At 38.5% G+C, this 23,802-nt stretch overlaps 1 protein-coding gene and 2 long non-coding RNA genes across 13 annotated transcripts in view; 2 read left to right on the forward strand and 1 right to left on the reverse strand.

The window, feature by feature from the left end:
• Positions 1 to 3,274, forward strand: part of LOC118907528 (uncharacterized) — a 42,692-nt gene extending 39,418 nt beyond the window's left edge. The window contains exon 4 of the long non-coding RNA XR_005022836.2: positions 1,770 to 3,274. This is a non-coding gene — a long non-coding RNA (uncharacterized LOC118907528). The remainder of the gene's footprint in view (positions 1 to 1,769) is intronic.
• On the reverse strand, positions 1,600 to 5,228 carry LOC118907527 (uncharacterized). Of its 2 annotated transcripts, none has more exons than XR_005022835.2 (3): positions 5,033 to 5,228; positions 3,268 to 3,449; positions 1,600 to 1,784 (listed from the first exon to the last, which is right to left on the reverse strand). It is a non-coding gene; the product is annotated as an uncharacterized LOC118907527 (long non-coding RNA). The 2 variants fall into 2 exon arrangements; XR_008997798.1 differs by having other exon boundaries at positions 4,194 to 5,228.
• A 3,726-nt stretch (positions 5,229 to 8,954) lies between these two features.
• The window catches only part of HERC5 (HECT and RLD domain containing E3 ubiquitin protein ligase 5), a 73,909-nt gene continuing 59,061 nt past the window's right edge, over positions 8,955 to 23,802 (forward strand). For 9 of the 10 annotated variants that reach the window (XM_036876229.2, XM_036876231.2, XM_057502429.1 and 6 more), the window contains exons 1-10: positions 8,955 to 10,749; positions 12,646 to 12,766; positions 13,422 to 13,498; positions 15,277 to 15,378; positions 15,774 to 15,995; positions 17,160 to 17,251; positions 17,495 to 17,625; positions 19,482 to 19,627; positions 21,122 to 21,198; positions 21,952 to 22,055. In XM_036876229.2, the coding sequence (XP_036732124.1) occupies positions 10,491 to 10,749; positions 12,646 to 12,766; positions 13,422 to 13,498; positions 15,277 to 15,378; positions 15,774 to 15,995; positions 17,160 to 17,251; positions 17,495 to 17,625; positions 19,482 to 19,627; positions 21,122 to 21,198; positions 21,952 to 22,055 (1,331 nt within the window). In that variant the 5' untranslated portion in view covers positions 8,955 to 10,490. The remainder of the gene's footprint in view (positions 10,750 to 12,645; positions 12,767 to 13,421; positions 13,499 to 15,276; positions 15,379 to 15,773; positions 15,996 to 17,159; positions 17,252 to 17,494; positions 17,626 to 19,481; positions 19,628 to 21,121; positions 21,199 to 21,951; positions 22,056 to 23,802) is intronic. The other variant, XM_036876230.2, reaches the window with a different exon arrangement.

Below are 23,802 nucleotides of genomic sequence, written 5' to 3' on the forward strand. Positions count from 1 at the left end.
TTTTTCTCTCTCTCCTTCTTCTGTAAGTACTTCTATAATGTGAATATTGTTCCATTTGAATTGGTCACACTGTTCTAAATATTCTTTCATTCCTAGAGATCCTTTTTTCTCTCTGTGCCTCACCTTCTTTGTATTCTCATTCTCTAACTTCTATTCATTTACCATCTCCTCTACCTCATCTAATCTGCTTTCAAATCCCTCCATTGTATGTTTCTTTTCAGATATGGAATTTCTTAATGATTGAATCTCCTCTTAAATTTGTTCCTGAGTTCTTGAATATTTTTCTGTACCTCCATGAGGATGTTTGTGACTTTATTTTGAAATCTTTATCAAGAAGATTGGTGATTTCAGTTTCACTTAGCCCTCTTACTGACAACTTTTCCTGTAGTTTTGTTTGGCCAAAATTCTTTTGTTGTTTCATTTTTTTTTAGTGATTCCTATGGAATAGTGACTTTGTGTAGGCAGTGCCCTCTAGTGCTCAGAAACTCTACTCTCTGGATCAATGGTGGTGGTCGCAGGTGACTGGAACCAGAGCCTGATTGGGAGGAAAGATCTCTTTCCTGCCTCTACTGCCAGGTCTAGAGGGCCAAGCATGCAGGGAGGAGCCTTTGTGCTATGCCCCTGTAGCTGCCGTAGGTGGAGCCACCATCTGCCTGGCCTGGAGTGATGGTGGGGGCAGCAGGTGTATGGGACCAGTGCCTGCCAGGAGGAATGAGCAGCATTCTCTTTATCGCAGTGGCAGGCCTTGGGGCTCCATTGTCAGCCAGGGGGATGGAGCGTCTGAAGCTCCTCAGAGTTCCCAACCTGCTGGGCTGAGTTGCTGAGATGATTTTTATCCACCTGCCCTTTATCCTGAGCAGCAAGCTGTGAATAATCTTTGCCCCTTTGGCGACCCTCTTACTGTTGCGAAGTCTTTCAATGTGTCTGCCTTTCTTTTGTCTCAGGGGCACCAGTTGTGAGTACCTGTTCTCCCCAAGTGGCTGGAATCTCAGTCTTGTCGCAGTATTCCACCTGTTTTTGCTTTCCAACCTTACTAATCTCCAGAGCACCATGTAATGTGGGTTCTTGCTCCTGTAGTAGATCTCCAGGGCAGGTAATTAGCAGTGCTGGGCTTCAACTCCCCACCCACTCTGTTTCTGTTCCTCCTGCCTGTGGGCTGGGGTCAGATAGGGCTTGGGTTCCATCAGATCGCAGCTTTGTTACTTTACCCTTTTCTGTGAGGTCTTTGCTTTTCCCCAGACATAGGCTCTGTTCTGTAGCCTTCAGTTTGCTTTTTCAGGATTAGTTGTATTTGCTTTTTTTGTGTTTTATATGGTTTTGGGAGTAGTTTATGCCTCACTTCTCAAGTTGCCATCTTTTTCCCTTCTAGAATTCCGTTTTTGAAGGGTATTTTACTGATGTTCTGTAAGACCTTCCCCCTGCTCCTACCCTCTCCTCATTTGCTACCTTAGGTCTGCATACTCTTACATAAAGTGAAAATAGCAATTTCTCAATTAAGGTGAACAACATAAGCAATGAAACAGAATCATATATGCTTAAAAGCAATGTATAACATATACTAGGGTAGGTGTTTTAATTTTCTTATTTATTTAAAAGCTGAATTACATAAATAGTTACTTAGTTCACAGTTATTCAAATTTTTTTAGGGAAGAATGTACTGGCAATAATGGTATTATGGTTAATTATTCAGACTTTCTTTCATGTTTGGTATCTGAATACATTTTGGTTGCTCCTACACTGCGACCAAAATGATGTTGCTTTAATTCCAGATGGCATCTCAGTACCTGTGGACCAAAGCAACAAGTAAATTTTGAGACCCAGAACATCTTCGAATACATGAAAGGTTTGTATCCCTATACTTTATAAACGTATTTTAGCTTCTCAGATGATTGTTTTAGTTCCTCAGCTTGAATAAAAATAGAGACCAAAGGTGGGATTAAGTCAGGATTAAATATTTTCTTTGCAGCACTTTTCACTAGTTATGCATTTAAAAATTATTTTTGAGCCCCTACTCCTAGATGCTGAAGACACTGCAGTGAAAAAGAGACAAAATCTGGAGCTGAAATTCCAGTAGGGCAGAAAGATGACACACAAATACATTATTATGTAACATAATGTCAGATAAGGATGAGCGCTGATGAAAACCAATTAAGAAACTAGAGAATTACAGGTAATGTTATGCTGGAGCCAGCAGGTACCAGCTGGTGAGAGCTGATAATTACATTTGCAAAAATGTTGAGAGTTTATTATTAAAGTGTTAGTAGCTTGAAATCAGCTACTGTGGGAATATTTACAGAAATTGGCAAATGCTGCAAATGAAGATTCTGGCTCTTTTATCTTAAGAGAGCTGATTGTTAAACATAACCAGCACACCGCTGGGTACAGGGGAGGGCACAGGGCTTTGATTTAAATAGGACAGTACGTGAAGGCTACTCAAAGGGTGGGAGACTCAGATTTCTGGTGGATATCTGGTGGAAATACCTCCAGTAGCAACTGTGCCATCAGGAGGTTCATTATGCAGTGAACACAGACGTCGCAGAAATATTTTCACACAGTGACAGAGAAGAGAGAGAAAGAGGAACAGAAGACTAACTCTGAAAAGTCATATTCATATGGAACTCTGATGAATGACAGCAGTTGCCAGGTAGAGAAGAAGCATTCACTATATGCTTTGGGACCTGTGCACTAAGGTTTCAGTTTGCCAAGATTCAAGTGAAAGTGAGAAGAGGCTGCTGAATGGGGCTATGGTCAGGTAATGGAGATCTTTTTGATACTGATGAGGTTTGGAATTTACCCTAAGGGCAATGGGAAGCCTTAGAAAGATTTTCAGCAGAAGCATGACATATTCAGATATATGTTTAAAATATCATCCTGACTGTGAGAAAAACGGAAGCCAAACAGTCTTAGACCTTCTGCTGTTTCCCTAAGGCTCTTTGTTGTAGCTGACCAGATGTTTTTGTATCCTTGTGTTGTACAGAGTTGTGTACTATGGAGAAGTAACTTACTTTTCTTTCTCAATAGGAATGGTAAAAAGGGCAAAGTGGAGAATATTCCAGTCACTGGTAAAATATGTTATTGGCTTTTTTAAAATTTTGCTTTCCTCAAGGAAAGACTGTTTTTAAGTGTATTGAGTACATATTCAACACCTCTGTAAAGACAGTTTATAAGGACTTTGAGAGAATTTTATGATGTCTATGACAAAAACATATTTAAACACTTGCAGCCTAAAGAAATAATGACAGAAATAACTGAAAATACCAATTATACCTGGGAACAATTTGAAGAGGTAGGTTATGACTACAGTGCTCCCAGTTCTTCCAAAAAACTTCTATGTATTCCCCCTAAAAACCATTTTTCTCCTTTTTTCTCAGGAATTCAAAATGTGGTGAAGGATACCACAAATCACATCTTCATATACTGATGTTTTGGAAAGCTTTCCACAAATTAACCTTGAAGGAAAAGAAAAAATTCCTGAGTATTACTAATAGATCCGTGATTATATATCTTTTTAAAAGATAAATCTCTTGAGATGAAATAATTATTAATGGGTTGTACATGTTAACAGCAAAGCAAGCGTTTAAAGCCACTTTCCTGCCTTCTAGACCAGAGTTCATTCTCTTACATAAACCTGTTTTACTTTATTAAAAAAGTGGTAATAATATAGTGCTACTTTTACTATCTTCTCCACATTGACTCTAATCCTGCCTCCAATTTTAGTTTGTGTCCTTTTTCCATTCTAGTTGGCTCCTAATTACACCTTTTATCTCACATTTCTATCTTTAATTATCTAAGTTCTACAGAATTAGGGTAATGTAAACTGTCTTGAATACTGTTATAAAATTAATAATAACAGCAATGACCACTGATGATAACAGCATTTACTGTGTGCTTACCTTATGCCAGGCATTGCACTGATCACTTCATATCTATTAACCCCCCCCCTCTTTTATCTTCATAGCAGCCCTATAAGGTAGGTACTTATTTTTCTTCATTTCAGATCTGAGGTAAAAGAGGCTTGAGGCATTTAATAGCTTGCTTATGCTCAGACATCTGGTGAGTGTCAGAACCAGAATTTGAACCCATCAGGCCAATCCAAAGCCCAGGCTCTGAACCACTAAGCTCTTGTGACCTCGTAGAACTTCTCTTGGTGGGAACCCTGAAAATTTCTAGGAGAGATTTAATGATTCTCTCACCTCCTCAGTCGTTTTCAGTTCTTCCTGAAATACACATCTTTTCTTCTTGCTATTTTTGCTGCTACTAAGGATGGTGAAGGACAATTTCAACTTCTCCACAAATGCAACCTTCTTCTCCCCAAGCACAAACTAACTTTCCAATTTTCTTTCTTAATGGAAAAAACACCTGCTTCTGCCCAGTGGGTCTGTCATCTTACCTCTTCCCATCTCTGGCCTTCTCTGGGGCTTTCTTCCCCTGTCTTCAAAGCTCACCCAAGTCTTCTCCTTGAGAACTAACTAGCCAGATGTGACCTCTGAGGAGCCCCCACTATCCCAGCCTGGTGTTTCCTCCCTGCCCTGAGTCTCAGGGCCTTCTGTAGGCTCTCACCTCATACTTTCTGTTGAGCTACATTAAACTTCCTTGTAACTTGCTATTATCTTTTCATGAATGTAATTTCTCCTCAGTTATATTATGAACTCACTGAAGATGAAGACCAAATGTCATGTTTTCTATGTTCCATATGGTCCATATAGTTTTCTCTGCATAAGAATACTCAATACTATTTGTTAAATGAAGTGACTAATTTCTTCCTTTTCATTTTAAGTTTTGATCTTTCTGCAACCTATCTTAGCCAAAGTTTATTCCTTTGTAGTTTTTCTTAGATGAAATGGCAGGCTGCATATAAGAGGCATACAGGAAATGGAAATCCTGTTTCACTGTCCTGAAACTTTCAGTGAAAGAGATAACCTGAGATTATTGATATGTCATACTATTCTGGACCTCCCTAAATATTCTACAATGGAAAGACTGGAGGAAGCACTTCAAGTAGCCATCAATAGCAACAGAGGATTTGTCTTACCCAGGGTCACAGAGTAACAGTGACTCTGAGAGTCTCGATGAGGTCTCAGATTCTCTGGTCCTCTCACCCTGCGATTCTTCTGTTCTTCCTTTGGGCAAATGAGTACAAAGTGTGGTTGGACTTTAGTCAGAACTAGTTGACAAATGTTGGGATAAACAAAGTGATGAATCAAGGACAATATTTTTAATGAATCAATATTTCCTGATCCCTAAACTTACTATTAGAATGTTTGCTTTTCACTGAATTATTCTTCAACAATAACTATTTTAAAATAAACTGAATACTAAAAGCAAACAGATTTTTAAAAAATATTGCATATCTAATAAACACTCTATAAATATGAAAAATGCTGAAGTTTGAAGAAATAAAGACAAACTAATTCAACATATATTTGAGGCATGCAGATGTATATTTTATCATCTGGAATATCTCCAGAGTTTTGATTTTAGCCAACTCTTGAATAATTTATTTGAAAAATCTAATTGTTAAGGGACTTATTAATTCACTGAATAATGACTTACAATCAATACTGTGTTCCAAGAATCATTTAAAGGCAGAGTCCAACCTGGAACTCCTGGTCTAATTGTACTTGAGGAACATGAAGAACATGAAATATGTCTCAGCATCATGGCTACAGAATGAATTAAAGGAGATATGTAAGTGTTGCTGTATATGGCCAATGAATTTTGTAGACCAGCTCTATCACATATTAACTTTTAAACTGTAAGCTATTCTATAAATGCCTGCTGTTATCCCCAACAATAAACAGAAGCCTTGTGTCAGTGGTACTTTGGGAAAGGAAAGACTATGATGGGGTGAGGTCCATGGGGGGATGCTGATGTGGAAATAGGGCAGGCTTACCTGGGGATAAACAAAACAAATAGAGAAAGCACCAAGGACACTACACAATAAAAACATAAGACCCCGGGAAATCCTCAGAGTTATTTTGGACAGGTCTCCTTTCTACAATAAATGTAATGAAGACCCAGATGTATTCTATTTGAATTTTAAGGGAAAAGCGGTAAGCTCAACATCTTATTGATCCCTAAGCACCTGACTTTTGGTTGTGACCTTCAGGCCTTTCAACTCCAGCATTACCTTTTCTTATGCAATGTATGAACTGTAGAAAACATTTAAGGAAGAGAGTACCAGTTCTTTACATACTCATTCAGAAAACAGAGGAAGAGGGAACACTTCCCAATTAATTCTATGATGCCAGCATTACCCTAATACTAAAATCAGACAAAGACATTAAAGAAAGAAAATTATAATTATCTCTCATAAACATAGACATAAAAATTTTTTACAAAATTTTAATGTATCATACATATTCAGTGAAACAGAAAAATAATAATAATACCTTATGACCAAGTGGGGTTTAATCCAGAAATGCATTTGAAAACCCATTATATTTCACTGTAATAGACAAAGAAAAATCATATAATTACTTCAAAAGAGGCAGAAAAATATTACAAAATTCAATAGCTATTCATGTATGCTAAATACTCTTAGCAGACTAGGACCAGAAGGGAACTTCAGGATAAGAGTCTACATACATCTAACCTCATAATGGCTAAAGACTGACTGAATGCTTTGCTACTAAATTGGGAACAAAGGAAGGATGACTTTCATTGCTTTTATTCAACATAGTACTAACGGTAGCAGTCCATACAAGAGGGCAAAGAAAAAAAAGAAAAAACATAGTGATTGGAAATGAAGGCATAATACTACCTTATTTATAGACTGCATGGTCATCTATAGCAGATTCTAAGGATCTACAAAACAATTTGAAATTATTAAGTGAATATAGAAAGTTCTCAGTATTAAAGGTCAATACATAAAAACTACTTCTATATACTCACAAGAATCATAAATTGAAAATTTTTAAAGTACCATTTGCAATATCATCAAAAAATAAATACTTAAGGATAAAATTTAAATGTGGTCAATTGTAAATTGAAAACTAGAAAAGTGGTGAAAGAAATTAAAGAAGCTTTAATGCAAAGAGATATGCTCATGGATGGAATAATCAGTATTAATCAGCATGTAGATTCTTTCCAAATTAATCCAATTTAGTGCAATCTCAAAATCCCTACAGTCTATTTTGTAGAAATTGATAAACTGATCCTAAAATATATATGGAAATGCAAAGGACCTAAAGTAGCCAAAACAACTTTGAAGAAGGACAATGGTGGAGCATTTGAATAAACTGATTTTGAAACTTAATTAGAATTTACAGTGTGGTACTGGAGCAAAACAGACATGTAGATCAATGGGACACAATTAAAAAGTCCTTGAATAAATTCAATAATATAGAGTCAACAGAGTTTTGACAAAGATGCCAAGGCAATTAAATGGAAAAAAGCAAACTGGAACAACTGAAAATCTGTAAGGAAAAAAAAATGAACCTGTACCCTTACATCATACCATAAAGAATAACTGATTCTAAATGTAATAAAGATCTAAAACTATAAAACTGGAAGATAACATGTAAGAAAATCTTTATAACCTTGGTTAAGTCAAGCAAGCTTTTTTTTTTATTAAGGTATGATTGATATACACTCTTATGAAGGTTTCACATGAAAAAACAATGTGGTTACTACATTTACCCATATTATCAAGTCCCCACCCATACCCCAATGCAGTCACTGTCCATCAGTGTAGAAAGATGCCAGAGATCCACTATGTCCCTTCTCTGTGATACACTGTTCTCCCCGTGATCCCCCATACCATGTGTACTAAACATAATACCCCTCAGTCCCCTTCTCCCTCCCTCCCCACCCACCCTCCCACACCCCTCCCCTTTGGTAACCACTAGTTCATTCTTGGAATCTCTGAGTCTGCTGCCATTTTGTTCCTTCAGTTTTGCTTCGTTCTTATACTCCACAAATGAGGGAAATCATTTGGCACTTGTCTTTCTCCGCCTGGCTTATTTCACTGAGCATAATGTCCTCAAGCTCCATCCATGTTGTTGCAAATGGTAGGATTTGTTTCTTTCTTATGGCTGAATAGTATTCCATTGTATATATGTACCACATCTTCTTTATCCATTCATCTACAGATGGACACATAGGTTGCTTCCATATCTTGGCTATTGTAAAAAGTGCTGCGATGAACATAGGGGTGCATATGTCTTTTTGAATCTGAGAAGTTGTATTCTTTGGGTATATTCTAAGAAGTGGGATTCTGGGGTCAAATGGTATTTCTATTTTTAGTTTTTTAGTTTCTTGAGGAACCTCCATATTGCTTTCCACAATGGTTGAACTAGCTTACATTCCCACCAGCAGTGTAGGAGGGTTCCCCTTTCTCCACATCCTCGCCAACATTTGTTGTTCTTAGTCTTTTCGATGCTGGCCATCCTTACTGGTGTGAGGTGATATCTCTTTGTGGTTTTAATTTGCATTTCCCTGATGATTAGTCTTGCATCTTTAGATCAGAAAGATGTGGAGCATCTTTTCATGTGTCTGTTGGCCACCTGAATCTCTTCTTTGAAGAACCATCTCTTCATATCCTCTGCCCATTTGTTAATTGGGTTATTTGCTTTTTGGGTGTTGAGGTGTGTAAATTCTTTATATATTTTGGATGTTAACCCTTTGTTGGATATGTCATTTACAAATATATTCTCCCATACTGTAGGATGCCTTTTTGTTCTGTTGATGATGTCCTTTGCTGTACAAAAACTTTTTAGTTTGATGTAGTCCCATGAGTTCATTTTTGTTTTTGTTTCTCTTTCTTGAGGAGATGGGTTCAGGAAGAAGTTGCTCATGCTTATATTCAGGAGATGTTTGCCTATGTTGTCTTCTAAGAGTTTTATGGTTTCATGACTTACATTCAAGTCTTTAATCCATTTCGAGTTTACTTTTGTGTATGGGGTTAAACAATAATCTAGTTTCATTCTCTTGAATGTAGCTGTCCAGTTTTGCCAACACCAGCTGTTGAAGAGGCTGTCATTTCCCTGTTGTATGTCCATGGCTCCTTTATCATATATTAATTCAAGCAAGTTTTTTTTTTAAGACAAGGCATAAACTACATAAAAGAAAAAAGATAAATCCCATCAAAATTAAAAACAGCTCTTCAAAAGATGTATGTAATAACATAAAAAGGCAAGCCACAGACTGGTAGAAAACATTCAAAAAATCTAATAAAGGACTTGATATATAACATAAAGAACTCTACTATATGTAAAGAACTTTTGAATAAATCAAATGAATAAATGGGCAAAAGATGTAAACAGACCCTTCACCAGAGAGAGATTAGCACTAATAAGCACATGAAAAGATGCTCAACATCATTAATCCTTAGGGAAAATGAAATTAAAACCACAATATTAAGACATCACCATAGACCACTGTAATTACTACAGTTAAAAAAGAGTAACAATACCAAATGTTGGAAAACATACAGAGCAACTGGAACTCCCATAAATTGCTGAAGAGAATGCAAAATGGTATATGTGTTTTGGGAAAGTCTGGCAGTTTCTTATGAGAGTCCTGTAGTTACCGTATGATGTAACAATTCCATTTTTAGGTATTTAGCCAAAAGAGAACATTTATCTTGTCAAAGGCTTGCTCAGTCATTGCTCCTCTATTCACTGTAGCTAAAACTGGAAAGGACTCAAAAATCCAACAACTGGTGAATGAATAAACAGAATGTATTATATCCATATAACGGAATACCACTCAATAACGAAAAGGGAACTACTGATGAAACAAAGGATTAATCTCAAAAGCATTATGCTAAACGAATAAAGGCAAAGACAAAAGACTGTGTAGGTTTGTCCAATTGTAAGAAATTCTAGAAAAGTCAAAAACCTATTGACGGATCACTGTGCCGGCACCGTGTAAATAGTTTCTCTTTTCAGTTTCTTTGCAATCCGGTGGCAGCGCCTGTAACAGAAATGCTTACCAAACTTCCCTTACAACGGTAGTTTCTGTACAAGTTCGCCTGTGACAGAGCTCCTCTTTGTGGAATTTCGGTTATTCTTCGAAAGCCATGTGGTCCAGGAGTTGAGGTGACTGCTGTCCGTTCCGGGAACACCTTCTCAGCTCCGCCCCCCAACCCATCACCCACCAGCACTCCGTTTATTTGGGCCGCCTTCCAGGCCATTCTCGCGTCGTTCGTTTCCCTTTCTCTTTCCATTTCGATTCTGCCCCCTTAAAAATAAAATCAGTTTCGTTTCCGACTTGACCTGCAGGCCCCGCCCCCAAACAGCGCTCGCGAGCCGGACGTCTGAGCAGCCGCGGTTGAGCAGAGCTTGCGGGTCGCCGACGCAGCTGTGCGGTTGCTGTCTCCTGCTCGGCACCGCGACGCCCCGGGCGGTGGACGTCCTCAGGCCTCAGAGCTTCCCGTCTTTCCTTTTGCCTGGCGGGTGGCTGGACTCCGTCTCCACCGAAGGTCCGGAGAGCAGAGGCGCGCCGTGGAGCCCGCGAAAGCGGCGACGGAGCCGAGGCCACAGAGGATGTCGCGGAGCGGCGCTCGCTCGGCTCCCGGTGTGGCCGCCGCGGCCTGGTCCGTCGCGTCTCGCGCGGCGGAGCCGCAGGGCACGCAGCTCTGGCTCTTCCCCTGCGCCGCGGGCCTCCGCATGGCGCTGTCCCAAAGGACAGAGGCGACTCGCCAGATGTGCTGCGCGCGCGAGCGTCTGGTGGTGCTGGAGCGCGGCGGGGCCGGCGTCGAGGTCCACGACCTGTGGGCGGCGAGCGCCAGCGCCAGGAAGCCGAGTGAGTGGGGCCCGGCAGCGCCCGCTCGGCCGCCCCGCCTCGGGCTGCGGGTAGGGTGGGCGGCCGGCAGCCGGCGTCCGCACGGGCGCTTTCCATAGTGGTCCGGCTTGAGGGGAAACTCCGAAGCCGGGCGGAGCTGCGGCGGCCGGTGGGGTCCGTGGACCCGCGCCCGGCCCAGGTGACGTGTGGTGCGTGCCGCCCGCAGCGTCCGCGAGGCCGCCTTCATCCCTGCGGGGAGTCGGCGCCGAGTCGGGCTGTGGAGAGAAATCAGGCGTCCGCTCCGTCGTCTTAGCCGTGCCTTTATAATTGGTTCTGTTCGAAAGTTTGCTCTCCACTTACCTTATTTTTAGAATGTACTACTCTGATTTTGTGAGCCTTTGGAGAAAATAGTTACGTTGTTCTCAACGATATATCCTAAGTTTGCAAGCTATTTAAAGCGTGCTTTCAGTCGCACTTCTCCAAGGCGGCAGTCTCCGTATAGATTCGATCAGGTACTGCGGCTTGGGTTTCACTGGTGAGGAAAGCAAACGGACCCACTCTCCATCTTTAAGATTTCGTCTGTTGAGTAAAGAATATAATACTTTACAATATAAAATTCGTTTTGCTTTTAACTTGAGCGAATGCGAGCAACTTTTGTGTATATGTATGTTGGTCGTTTACATTCCTTTTTGGTGAACTGCCTCTTCATAACTTTGCCTGCCTTTTAAAAAATCGAGTTGTTAGTTTTACTTATTTATTTGAAAGAGTTATTTGAATATTGAGTAAGAGTAGCCCTTTATCGGTTACATACGTGGTAATTTTTTCCCCGCTTGCCTTTAGTTGACGTTGTTTTATATCTACTTCCTCAGTTTCGAAGGCGGTTTATGGATTTTGTGTTACGTCAGAAAGCTATCCACATTACAAGTTTTATTTTTAATGTACTCATCTTTATAGTAATTTAAGGCTTTTGTTTTCAGAGTTAATGTTTTTGGTACGCTTCGAAATTATTTTGACTTAAGGAGTAAGATAGGAGAATCTAGGTTTATTTATTCGTTTCTCCAAATGGCTAGCCTGATGTGCCAATATTTTTTTAACAACCTTTTTTCCAACTTTTTAAAAATGCTGAACCTCTAAAAAACGTTAGTCTGATGAGCCATTTCTTCTCTATTACCAAACTCTTTGATTCTCCTAGCATTCGTAATATGAAGTGGTTTGTGCTTTGAGATTTTTACTTGAATAGATTCTATTTCGTTAGAAGTGAATGACCAGCTTCCCAAATCTATCTTTAATTTTTGTGAGCAAACTAAATAAGAGTAAATGGTAACTAGTGGACAGTTTTAAATCTTTCAACTTTTGGAAAGTGCTAAAAATATGCACTAATGCCAATAAAAATTCTTTTAACAATATCCACTTTAAAAACTGACCCCAACACAATTTCTTTTAAGAATATATGCTTTGGCTTCTGTATGGAGCAATCAGGAGGTATTTATTATTGTTACTTGTTTTGTATTTTGGAAATGGTATATCTTAGAATACACCATATATTTGCTGCTAAAATGAGTTGTTATATTTTCTTACAGGTTTTTTCATTTGTCACTTCAAATTTCGTTCTTTGTCTCAATTTATTACCCAGGAATCTAAAAACAAATATATTAATTAACTATTTTTAGGGTGTGCTCAATTTAAAACAATATGAATCAGTACTTCCCAATTTTAAAAATCCATTGTCAAAACAATAGTCACTGTTGATTTACCTGCTTTTGGTACGGATTTTCTTTAAAGAGAAGTTCATCTTAACTCAAAGGTTGTCTAGTTGAATTTTTTTTTCAGGTGTTTTAAGTATATTATAATAAAGTCAATAGTAATAATGGGTAATAATTAGAGTGATGATAGTTCTTGGTTGGATTTGCTCTGCAGAGTGCATTAAGTTAGGAAAAAAAATGAAGATACATTCCGTGGATCAAGGAGCAGAGCACATGCTGGTTCTATCCTCAGATGGAAAACCATTTGAGTACAACTATAGCATAGAACATGCAAGGTAGGGAACTTTTTTATTAAAAATTATTTAAATTTTATTCAAAAGGCAAATCTTAGTTTTTGTAGGAAAATATTACTTCATATGATCCTTTCCCCTGTTTTATTTAGTGTCATCTTAAGTAAAACAATTCTGAACTGACCAGTGAATTTTGTCAGTAAACTACAAACCAATTTATGTCTCCTAGGGCATGTATCATATGTTGCTTTGACATTTAAAGGTAATAATTGGTTAGTTTACTTAGTCCCAAATTGGATTCTCACATTCATTAGCTCATCTAACTCTCATAATAATCCTGTAAGTGAGATTTCCAGAAATAAAAGTTCTCAGCCTAGGGGGAAAAAAGCCTCATCATGGAATGATTTGTGAGACTTTTTCCTAGTAGATTATGTAAATAAAACTTACATCCATCTTGTATTAGTCCTGCATTATAAAATTACTATTTGCAATTATACTATACACATTATTTTCCTGTTAAACCAATAATGAAAACGTAGTAGTATTTTTATAATAGTTTTAGATGTACTAGATGTGAAGCAGTAAATTAAAATTTTTTTCCTACGTTTCAATCTTAAATACAATTAATTTTAACATTGATGTTGTGACTTTGATTAACATAATGGTTATGATTAACATAAAATGTATTTTCTTTCAACAGGTTTCAATGCATTTTACAAGAAAAAAATATAATTCAGATCACATGTGGGGATTATCATTCTCTTGCACTTTCAAAAGGTACTTTTCTGGAATATTAATTGTTTTCTAGACAGGAATACATATGTATAAATGTAGAACTAGTAGAATGTGTATTTTACTTTGTAACAGGACAGAAATATGGTTTTGAATGTGATATGGTTCAGAGCACTGTTCTTAAAGGAGATGAAAAATGAGAGAATTCATGGACCTGTAAAATCTCCAGGTTTCCAAAATTACTACTACTACATTTGTTCTGTTACATGACAAAACTAAAACAATTTCATAATAGTGTTTGATGTCCTTTATTCAAGAGACCCAATCCATGGACGGGGGTTACAGTGCCTCTCAAGCAGTGGAGCACTGTTCCTGAGGGATTTTGGACAAAAGCGAATTTTATAGAGCATTTGAAACCAAATTGCTGAAATGGAGCATGATTGGCTGGGGTTGTACATCTGACCTTATTTTTAAGTAAGAACAAATAAATTGATATGGATCCATAGTTGGCTTGGTGTTTGGGGATTGGCTGACTGGATATACTATTTCCAGTCAAGTGGCACTTTCATAGGAACACAGTTCGGTTTCCTTATATATATATATATATATATATATGGAAAGAGCAGCTCCATCTTAGGTCTAGAGATTTATTTCAACAGTTCCTAGTTTTTATTTTTCAAATATGAAACAAAGAAAATACTCTGAATAATCAAAATCATTTTCTCTGAAATCAGGAGCAGGCATAGGCCACCCTTTTCCAGAACCTTCTTCCCATTTCCTAATGTTCTTCTAGCTCCCATGACTGGAATTCAGAATCCTTTGGGTCTGCTTTTGTGGTCAATTTTCAGGTTTCTGGTGTGTTTTAACATTACATTTTGAATTCAGGGATTCCCCAAGCTCTTTATTATTTCCTGCTTTTAATCAGACACCACAATGATGGGAAAAGCAGTGGATATGGATTGTTTTCTAAAGAAACTTGACCATAGAGGAATTAAGACAGGAGATTCATAGAGGGGAATTCAGGGTCAATGAATTTTTTAATATACAGAACAGACATAATAATGAGCTGACTGGAAACTGGGATATTCAAGAGAGGTAAATAATCAAGTGTTTGACCTGTACTGAAGGCCCTGTGGAAATTTGAGAGTAGGAACTTGTATTGGAAAAAAATTAACCAGGTTGTTTAACTTCATACATTAATGAACAAAAGTTTCGTTTTGAGGATCCACATGTTCAGGTTATCAAGATAAAACAGACACACTGTGCTTTCAAGAAGCCTAGGTGCTAGTGGTACAGAAGGAATATGTTTTCAGATTTTTTTATTGGTAAATCACAATCTAGGAAAGAATGAAATTTGGGAAAGCAAGAAAGTGAACTTGATCATGCTCACTGTTATATTCCTGTGCCTGGTAGGCACAGGATAATTTTATTTGAAGAAAGGGCTCTGACTTCCACCAGATTCTGCACAGTATCTTGGAAAAGAGTTGCTCAGATACATTTTTTCAGACTCCATTAGGTATTGTCAGTTCCATTAGATAACATCTAAGAACTTCATATATTCCATTAATGCTGACAGTGTAAAGATACTGTGCTACATTTTCAAATGTATTTTTCAATTGTTTATTAGGATTTCAGGCACATTAAGGGGTGGGGAGGAGGTAGAGAGAAAAACAGTAGTTTTAGTTTTATTTTCCTACATATAGAATGTTTCTGTTTTTTGTGGGCCCATCCTGTGGGTTTTTAAAAGTAAGTACTTCTCAAATTTGATTATATGTTCGGATAGCTTCATTCTACCTCTCCTTTGTGCGTTTTTGCTGCTGCAGCAGAAATATCTCAGACTGGGTCGTTTAAACAGCAAAAATTAATTTCTCAACAGTTCTGGAGGCTGGAAATCCAATTCAAGGTGCCAGCAGATACAGTGTCTGGTGAGGATCTGTCTTCCATGGTGGAGAGGGCAAGTGCTTTCTGGGTCTCTTACAGGGCACTAATCCCATTCATGAGGACTCCACCTTCATAATCTCTTCTAATCATCTACCAAAGGCCCCACCTCCATATACCATCACATTGAGGGTTAGGATTTCAACATGAGTCTTTGAGGGACACATTCAGTCCATAACACTACCCTGTGAGGTAGGAGTAAGGAGGTATAACTTAAACTGAAGAGAAGATTCTTCTGATCTTTCTGACTCAGACGTATGGGATCTGAGAAGATGAGTATCAGAGATTGTAATAGTATAGTATGAATAACATATAGTACTCCAGGGTAATGTCTGCTGCATTTTAAACGTAATAAGACAGCATTTTCTTCTTTTTTGTCAAGGTGGTGAGCTTTTTGCATGGGGACAGAATTCATATGGCCAGCTTGGAGTTGGAAGAATATTTGCTTCAACCCCTACACCAGAGATTGTGGAGCATCTCTCAGGAGTCCCCTTGGTTCAGATTTCTGCAGGAGAAGCCCATAGCATGGCTTTATCCATGTCTGGAAACATTTACTCATGGGGAAGAAATGATTTTGGACAACTCGGTCTGGGCCACACCAAAAGTATGGAAACATGTTTTCAGATGCATATTATCAGTGTATGTATTTATTAGATAGTAGAGATGAATGTAACACAGACCGCCCCATCAGAATGGTACGCATACTTGCTTTAATTTGTGCTGTGCTCCCTGTTCATCTCTGGTCTTCAGGACAGAATCAGTCTTAACAGCCATGCGTTGTGTGAAAGTTGTTGCCGTGATTGACATACGTCAGGGCCATGTGGGACAAGGGAAAGAGCATCGCCTGGGGATCAGAATACCTGCGTTCTTTTCCCACTTTACAGGGCCTTGCCATGTCATTTTTCTCTAGGCTTTGGTTTCTTTTTCTGTAAAGTGATCAGTTTGATGAAATCACTTCCAAGGTGCCTGTAAACTTAAAATGGCTACTAATATCATCTTATATTATGACAAAAGGACACTAATGTTCTGTTTAGAAATTCACATATCCTAAACATTTTCTATAAGGTGTTAATAAGATGTTATTTAAGGTAACATCTGTGTACACACACACGCACACACGTAATTGCTGTTTTTGAACTACCTCTACAATGCAGATGACAGAATTTCTTAATACCCAAACATCTTGTTAGAATTTTCAGGTGTAGCAGATGCTGCTGCTTTATCAGCTGTGGAAATGGACATACTATCCCCTGGCTTACTGGTCAAACTGCATTTCTCCCTGATGTGGTCCAGTGCCAGTTACGAAGGAGAACCCTTAAGTTGGTGTTAGAAAAATATTTAAAGGGGGAAAGGAATAAAGGGCAGTTAATTTTTTTACTAAATCTTGAAGTGCTTTGACAAATAATTGTGAGAGAAAGCAGAGGTGATGTAAGGCAAGGACACTGTAGTAGAGAATTTGAAAGAAAATAACCTATGTTCATTAAAAGGGTAGTTCTACTTGGGAGTTGGAAATACCAGATTTGCTCCCTGATGCAGTTAAAGTTAGTCGAGTTAAAAGAGAAAAATGGGCTCAGAAAATGGATTTGACAGTCACAGGTGAGTGCCCCACCCTACAGGCCTAGAGAGGACTTGTCCCCCCAGAACATGTTGGGGACTTAACTGCTAGGTGAAAGGAAGTGGTTTGGGTATTTTTACCAGCAGCTTGAATGTCTAGTATGAAATTCAGCATTTCCTTTTGGTCAGTTCAACCATTCTTTCCTTTGCATAGATAAAAGGTCTCCTTCCCTTATCGAAGCCCTGGACAATCAGAAAGTTGAATTTCTCACATGTGGTGGCTTTCACGCTGCCCTGCTCACAAAGGTGCGTGTCCCCTTACTTCTTGGACTGTATTTCTGGAGGAACACTTTGTAGTAGGGAAAGCACTAGAACATCTAAGTGTGGGCAGCTCGTGTTTCCCAGGGAAGAAAGGTCATACCTCCCACCTGATAATGTGGAGACTTTGCTTTGACAGTGCTTTTGTTAATTATTCACTGATGGCTGTGCATCAGCGAATATTCTGTGGCGTATTTCTGTGGAATCTGATGTTATGTTCCCTTTCCTTAGGATGGGCTGGTCTATACTTTTGGCGCTGGAATATACGGGCAACTTGGTCATAATTCAACAGAGAATGAATTAAGACCACGTTTGGTGACTGAGCTTGTTGGGAATAGAGTGACCCAGTTAGCTTGTGGAAGGTAGGTTATACAGTGTCAGTGACATTTTCAGCTATGTGAAGATGCTTAATTTACATTTTTAGATAATCATAAATCTTTTAGTATATATATGTTTGTTTTATTTTTTTAATGAACAGATATATTTACTTCCTGTTGCCCCTTGAGTGAAATACTTTTGTACCTGTTCAAGTGCATCTTATTTTTAAGAAAAATAAGTCACCCTTTATTTGGGAAAAAAACAAACATGAATCAAAAAAGATTATTCATAGATGTACTCACTTTCTTTCATAACTCCTCAAGGCCAACATTCTTAGTTACCATAATTCTTTCAGAGTGAGTGATCACAGTAAAGTATAAGACAGTTGGTTTACTAAGTAGAATACCCTGAGAAGTTTGATTTTCATAGCTCTTTTTTTTTTTAACAACAGAAAAACTTGATCAGACTCATTGGTTTACTTAATTATCTTCCTTGAACATCAGTCAGTACACTTCTCACCAGTAGGATATTGGGTCTTGGTTGGAGCTAAGAAATATTTTCACCCAGATGCATTTTTTCTTCTTTTAAGCAACGTTCTCCTCATTAAATGTAAGCAAGTTCAGACCCTATTTGAATATTGGGTTCATTTGTTTATTGAAACCTTTACTAAAAAAACTGGTGTATGTACTTTCAGTCTGTAAAGTATTCTGTTACGATCTTGGAGTAAAATTACACGAAGTGGATATTAAATTATAACAGATTATTGGGATGGTATAATTCTCTGCATTGGGTATCTGTGTTAACCAAAAAATTTTATTACCACTTTGGATTTTTTATAACAAATTTCTCTTTGAGTAGCATGTGTTACAATAGGAGTTACCACATTAGAGATGTTTTAATGCAAACCAAATCAGTACCCTTACTAACACGGGAGAACTCACTGGAAAGACTCATGGAACTCACTAAAAGCTCTTATATTCACGGTCACATTAATTGCAAGGTAGGAGAATACAAACTAGAACCAGTCGAAGGAAGAGATGCAGACAGTCTAGGAAGGAGCTGGAAGAGGAGCTTCCAGTGTATGCTCCCTGTGGAGCTGTGGATGGTATTACCACCTCCCGGCCTGATATATGATTGTGTGTTGAGTATTGCCAACTGGGGAAGCTCACCCAAGTCCAGAGTTGTTACTGGGGTTTCGTTGGTTAGTCATGATTGATTGAATCACTGCCCACAAAGTTGAAATCAACCTCCTGCCTCTCCCTCACTTAGGTTGTGCTAACTCGCAGGCAGAGAGGCTCTTCCAGCCACCTGGATGACCTATTAGCTGCAGCCTGAGGGGCCTACCATGAATAACAAAGACACTTCTATCACTGGGGAAATTCTATGGATTTAGAGTTACCTCCTGGGAACTGAGGATAAAGGCTTGACCTCTGTTTGAGCAAGGCTAAAATTCTTTATGCATCCATGTAGTGGCAGAGACCATTGAGCAAATGAGTAAGAAAATAGTGTGATAAATTAAAGATCTTAGGGAAATAGAGTATGAGCTCAGAGGATCACCAAATTCCATCTTCTAGGGTGGGTAAAGGAGGGACTCAGACATGGCTTCCAAGAGGTGGTAACTAAAGCTAAGGCTTGAAAAAAGAGTAGAAGGTGGGGAAGATGCTTGTTCCTGACAAAGGAAACACCATTAGCCAAGGTGTTTTGAGTAGATTTACTGCTTCCAAAATCATCTCCGCCACACATGAATGATTTCACATTCTGCAGATGGCTAATTTCATTCGTGGGGTGTTTAACTAGTTCCATCCACTGGGTAACCTAATGGCAGCAGTTCACCATGTTGCTGCATACTCTCGTCATTGTGGACAATTGAGAATTGACCGTATGTGCTTTTATTTAATAGGTGGCACACACTTGCCTATGTTTCTGATTTGGGGAAGGTCTTTTCTTTTGGTTCTGGAAAAGAAGGACAACTGGGAAGCAGTGGAACACAGAATCAGCTGATACCACTTCCCATGAAATTGCCATCAGATGAAGAGCTCAAATTTGGTAAATTCCATAGGAGCACAGCATTTGGCATAAATACCTTTGTTGAGAAACTGATTTTTCTAAGTTTGTAATGTGTCAAGAAAAGAAGTGTATGACCATGAAAGGAGTTCCTCTAAATACCAGCTTCATTTTTTTACTTGTTAACAGTTTAAATTACCCACTTGAATTCACTAAGTCAGAATAACCATTGGTTTTCTCTTACCCCTTCAGATTACGATTTATGTGGACTTAAATGATACAACATAAAATAGACTATATGAATTCAGAGGCATATGTGACTTCTTTTTTTTTTATTAATTTTATTTTGGTGTCATTAATCTACAATTACATGAAGGACATTATGTTTACTAGGTCCCCCCTTCACCAAGTCCCCCCCACATACCCGTTCACAGTCACTGTCCATCAACATAGTAAGATGCTGTAAAATCAGCATATGTGACTTCTCATTTCAGTTTGAAAGTGACCTGTTCATTCTATGGTGATTGGCTTTCTTACCTGGTTAAATGAACTCATAATCATGTAAAACCCTCAGAGTAATGAGGATCTGCAATAGCCTGGGCACCATAACACATGTTATTTCATCTACCCTTGAACAGTTCTGGGAGATGTGTATTCTCAGTCCCATTTACTGAGGGAGAGAAAAGCAGAGCAACTTGGAGAGTGTAGGGTTAGCTGGTTCTTGTGGCCAGTAGGTTTGGCAGGATTTGAACTGCACCCTGCGTGACTGGGACCCTGAGCTCTGAAACATTCCAGAGTATAGAAATGTGTCAGAGCCCTTTGGCTACTTTTATCTGAAAACCTAGTGGTAGCCTAAAATACCAAAAGCCTCACTTCTGAGAAATGAGCAGTAGGGCTATTTCCTTTAAACCAGTTCTTTCTTGCAACCACTTAGACTTCTGAAGTACTTATTTACATTCTTCACAGCCAAGTTGTGAGTTGAATTTTGAGTTGTAGAATGTGGCATATAGTAATAGGAGCAAAATTAATCCAGGGAACACTTAACTAATCAAATATTTGACTGTATTTTATTTATAGTTGACCCTTGAACAACTTTGGGGTTAGGGGCACTGACCCTCTGCACATTCGCAAGTGTGTATATAAGTTTTGACTCTTTAAAACTTTACTAATAGCCTTCTGACTGAAAGACTTACTGTAACAGTTGATTAACATATTTTGTATGTTATATATATTGTGTACTGTATTCTTAAAATAAGCTAGAAAAAGTTTTTTTTAATTGCTGGGATTCTTAAAAAATTTTTCTAATATATTTATTGAAAAACGCCCCATGTAGAAAGTGCACCCATGCAGTTCAAACCCATATTGTTCAAGGGTCAGCTTTATTTCTGCTTCATGGGTGGAAAGTGTGCTGAGTCTTGCTCTATCAGAAAGATAAAAGGACTAAGTTTCTTAAGAAGAGCCTGAAAGTATTTACATTGAGTATGCATGTTTGTGCCAACTAACTTTTTAAAATCCTACTTTGTATTTCCCTTTTAGAGAGCCATGCCTCAGAAAAGGAGTTAATAATGATTGCTGGAGGGAATCAAAGCATTTTACTCTGGTTGGAAAGAGAGGTAAAAATAGATTTCTATATGTTCTGTCACTTGGTACTTTAAGCAAAATGAAGGGTTCCAGAATACAGTGGTGATCCTTTAAATCATCAGGTTACTAAGCTGACATTTGGTGAATAGCTAGATGTTATTGATCTTTTGTTGTCTAAACTATACAAATTTTTACCCAAAAAACCCAGCAGGTTTGTCCCTGGTGATTGTCAAATCAGGGGGATCTCCTTACTTCTGCTTACTTTTGCCTTGCCAGTAGTATTGGGTCAGTGTCCTAGCAAGCCAACAGGTTGACATTCTGAAATGACTTTGCTAGCCAATACTAAAAAAGACCCAAGGTTCACAGGCTTATGAATAATCAGTCCATAACTTCTCACCCTGGTTCACCAAGGCCAGTTGAGTTTCTTCTACTTCTGTACATAGTCTCCTGCCACTTCTGTACATACTCCTTTTAGAATCTTCCCCTCAAGGCTTTATGATGTGCATTTTAATCCTACCACTTATGTGTGAAGTGCTGGATGTTGAGATGCTCAGAAATTTACTTTGTATCTAAGATCCCCCTGGACATGAAGTTGGCAAACAGGGAAATGATCAACTGATTGCTAATAGAATCTCACTTTATGATTCACCAGAGCTGTTTTATCCATATTTAAAAATCTTCATTATCCATATTTAAAAATCTTCATTACCCTCTCTCCTTAGAATGTGTCTAAAGATGGATACCTGTTTCCGTTGGGTCTAAATGTGTTTTCCTTTTTTTTACAGAATCCCTATGTTAATCTGAGGAGGAAAATTCCTACATTGAATGAAGTGACTGTAAGCAGGTGGATTGCTGATGTGGGGACTAAACAGTGGCAAAATGCAAAAAGGTATACTCCATGCATCTGTCTTGTTATATAGCTCTCTACAGTAGTGTTTCCCCCCAGCTAGTTCTGTGCAATACAGGATTGTGAAATTTTTGTGGTCTGTTCATGGTCCCTTAGCCAGAGATCTCCAGAGAAATGGAAGCAATTGTGCGTCCGTGTGTGTGTGTGTGTGTAGAAAGAAGGATATTTATTTATTTATTTTAAATAAGGTATCATTGATAGACAATCTTTTAAAGGTCTCCCATGAGCAACATTGTGGCTTCAGCATTCACACATATTATTTTCAAGTCCCCCTTTCACCCCATTGCAAGCAATCACTGTCCATCAGTGTAGTAAAGATACTATAGAGTTGTTACCTGTCTTCTCCATACTGCACTACCTTCCTGGTGACCTACCTACAGGTGTGCTAATTATAGTGCACCCCTTAATCCCGTTCTCCCTCCCTTCCTGCCCACTCTCCCCACTCCCTTACCTTTGGTATCTGCTAGTCCCTTGGAGTCTGTGAGACTGCTGCTGTTTTGTTCCTTCAGTTTTGCTTTATCGTTATACTCCACAAGTGAGTGAAATCATTTGGTATTTGTCTTTCAGAAGGAGATTTATTTATTTATTTTTATTTTGGTATCATTAATGTACATTTACATGAGCAACATTATGGTTACTAGACTTCCCCATTATCAAGTCCCCACCACATACCCCATTACAGTCACTGTCCATCAGCATAGTAAGATGCTATAGAATCACAACTTGTCTTTGTGTTGCACTGCTTTCCCCACGCCCATCCCACACACCATGTGTGCTAATCCTTAATGTCCTTCTTACCCCTTATCCCTCTGTTCTCACCCATCCATCCCAGTCCCTTTCCCTTTGGTAACTGTTAGTCCATTCTTGGGTTCTGTGAGTCTGCTGCTGTTCTGTTCCTTCTGTTTATTCTTTGTTCTTATACTCCACAGATGAGTGAAATCATTTCATACTTGTCTTTCTACACCTGGCTTATTTCACTGAGCATAATACCCTCTAGCTCCATCCATGTTATTGCAAATGGTAGGATTTCCTTGCTTCTTATGGCTGAATAATATTCTGTTGTGTATATGTACCACATCTTCTTTATCCATTCATCCACTGAAGGACACTTAGGTTGCTTCCATTTCTTGGCTATTGTAAATAGTGCTGCGATAAACATAGGGGTGCATATGTCATTTTCAAACTGGGCTCCTGCATTCTTAGGGTAAATTCCTAGGAGTGGAATTCCTGGGTCAAATGGTATTTCTATTTTTAGTTTTTTGAGGAACCTCCATACTGCTTTCCACAATGGTTGAACTAATTTACATTCCCACCAGCACTGGACACATCCTCCCCAAAAGTTGTTGTTGCTTGTCTTTTGGATGGTGGCCATCCTAACTGGTGTGAGGTGATAACCTCATTATGGCTTTAATTTGCATTTCTCTGATGATTAGCAATGTGGAGCATCTTTTCATTTGCTTGTTGGCCATCTGAATTTCTTCTTTGGAGAAGTGTCTGTTCAGATCCTCTGCGCATTTTTTAATTGGATTATCTGCTTTTTGTTTGTTGAGGTACGTGAGCTCTTTATATATTTTGGATATCAACCCTTTTTTGGATATATCATTTATGAATATATTCTCCCATACTGTAGGATGTCTTTTTGTTCTGTTGATGGTGTCCTTTGCTGTACAGAAGCTTTTCAGCTTGATATAGTCCCACTTGTTCATTTTTGCTTTTGTTTCCTTTGCCT

This window comes from Manis pentadactyla, chromosome 5 (genome assembly GCF_030020395.1).
Source record: "Manis pentadactyla isolate mManPen7 chromosome 5, mManPen7.hap1, whole genome shotgun sequence".
Classification (NCBI taxonomy): domain Eukaryota; kingdom Metazoa; phylum Chordata; class Mammalia; order Pholidota; family Manidae; genus Manis; species Manis pentadactyla.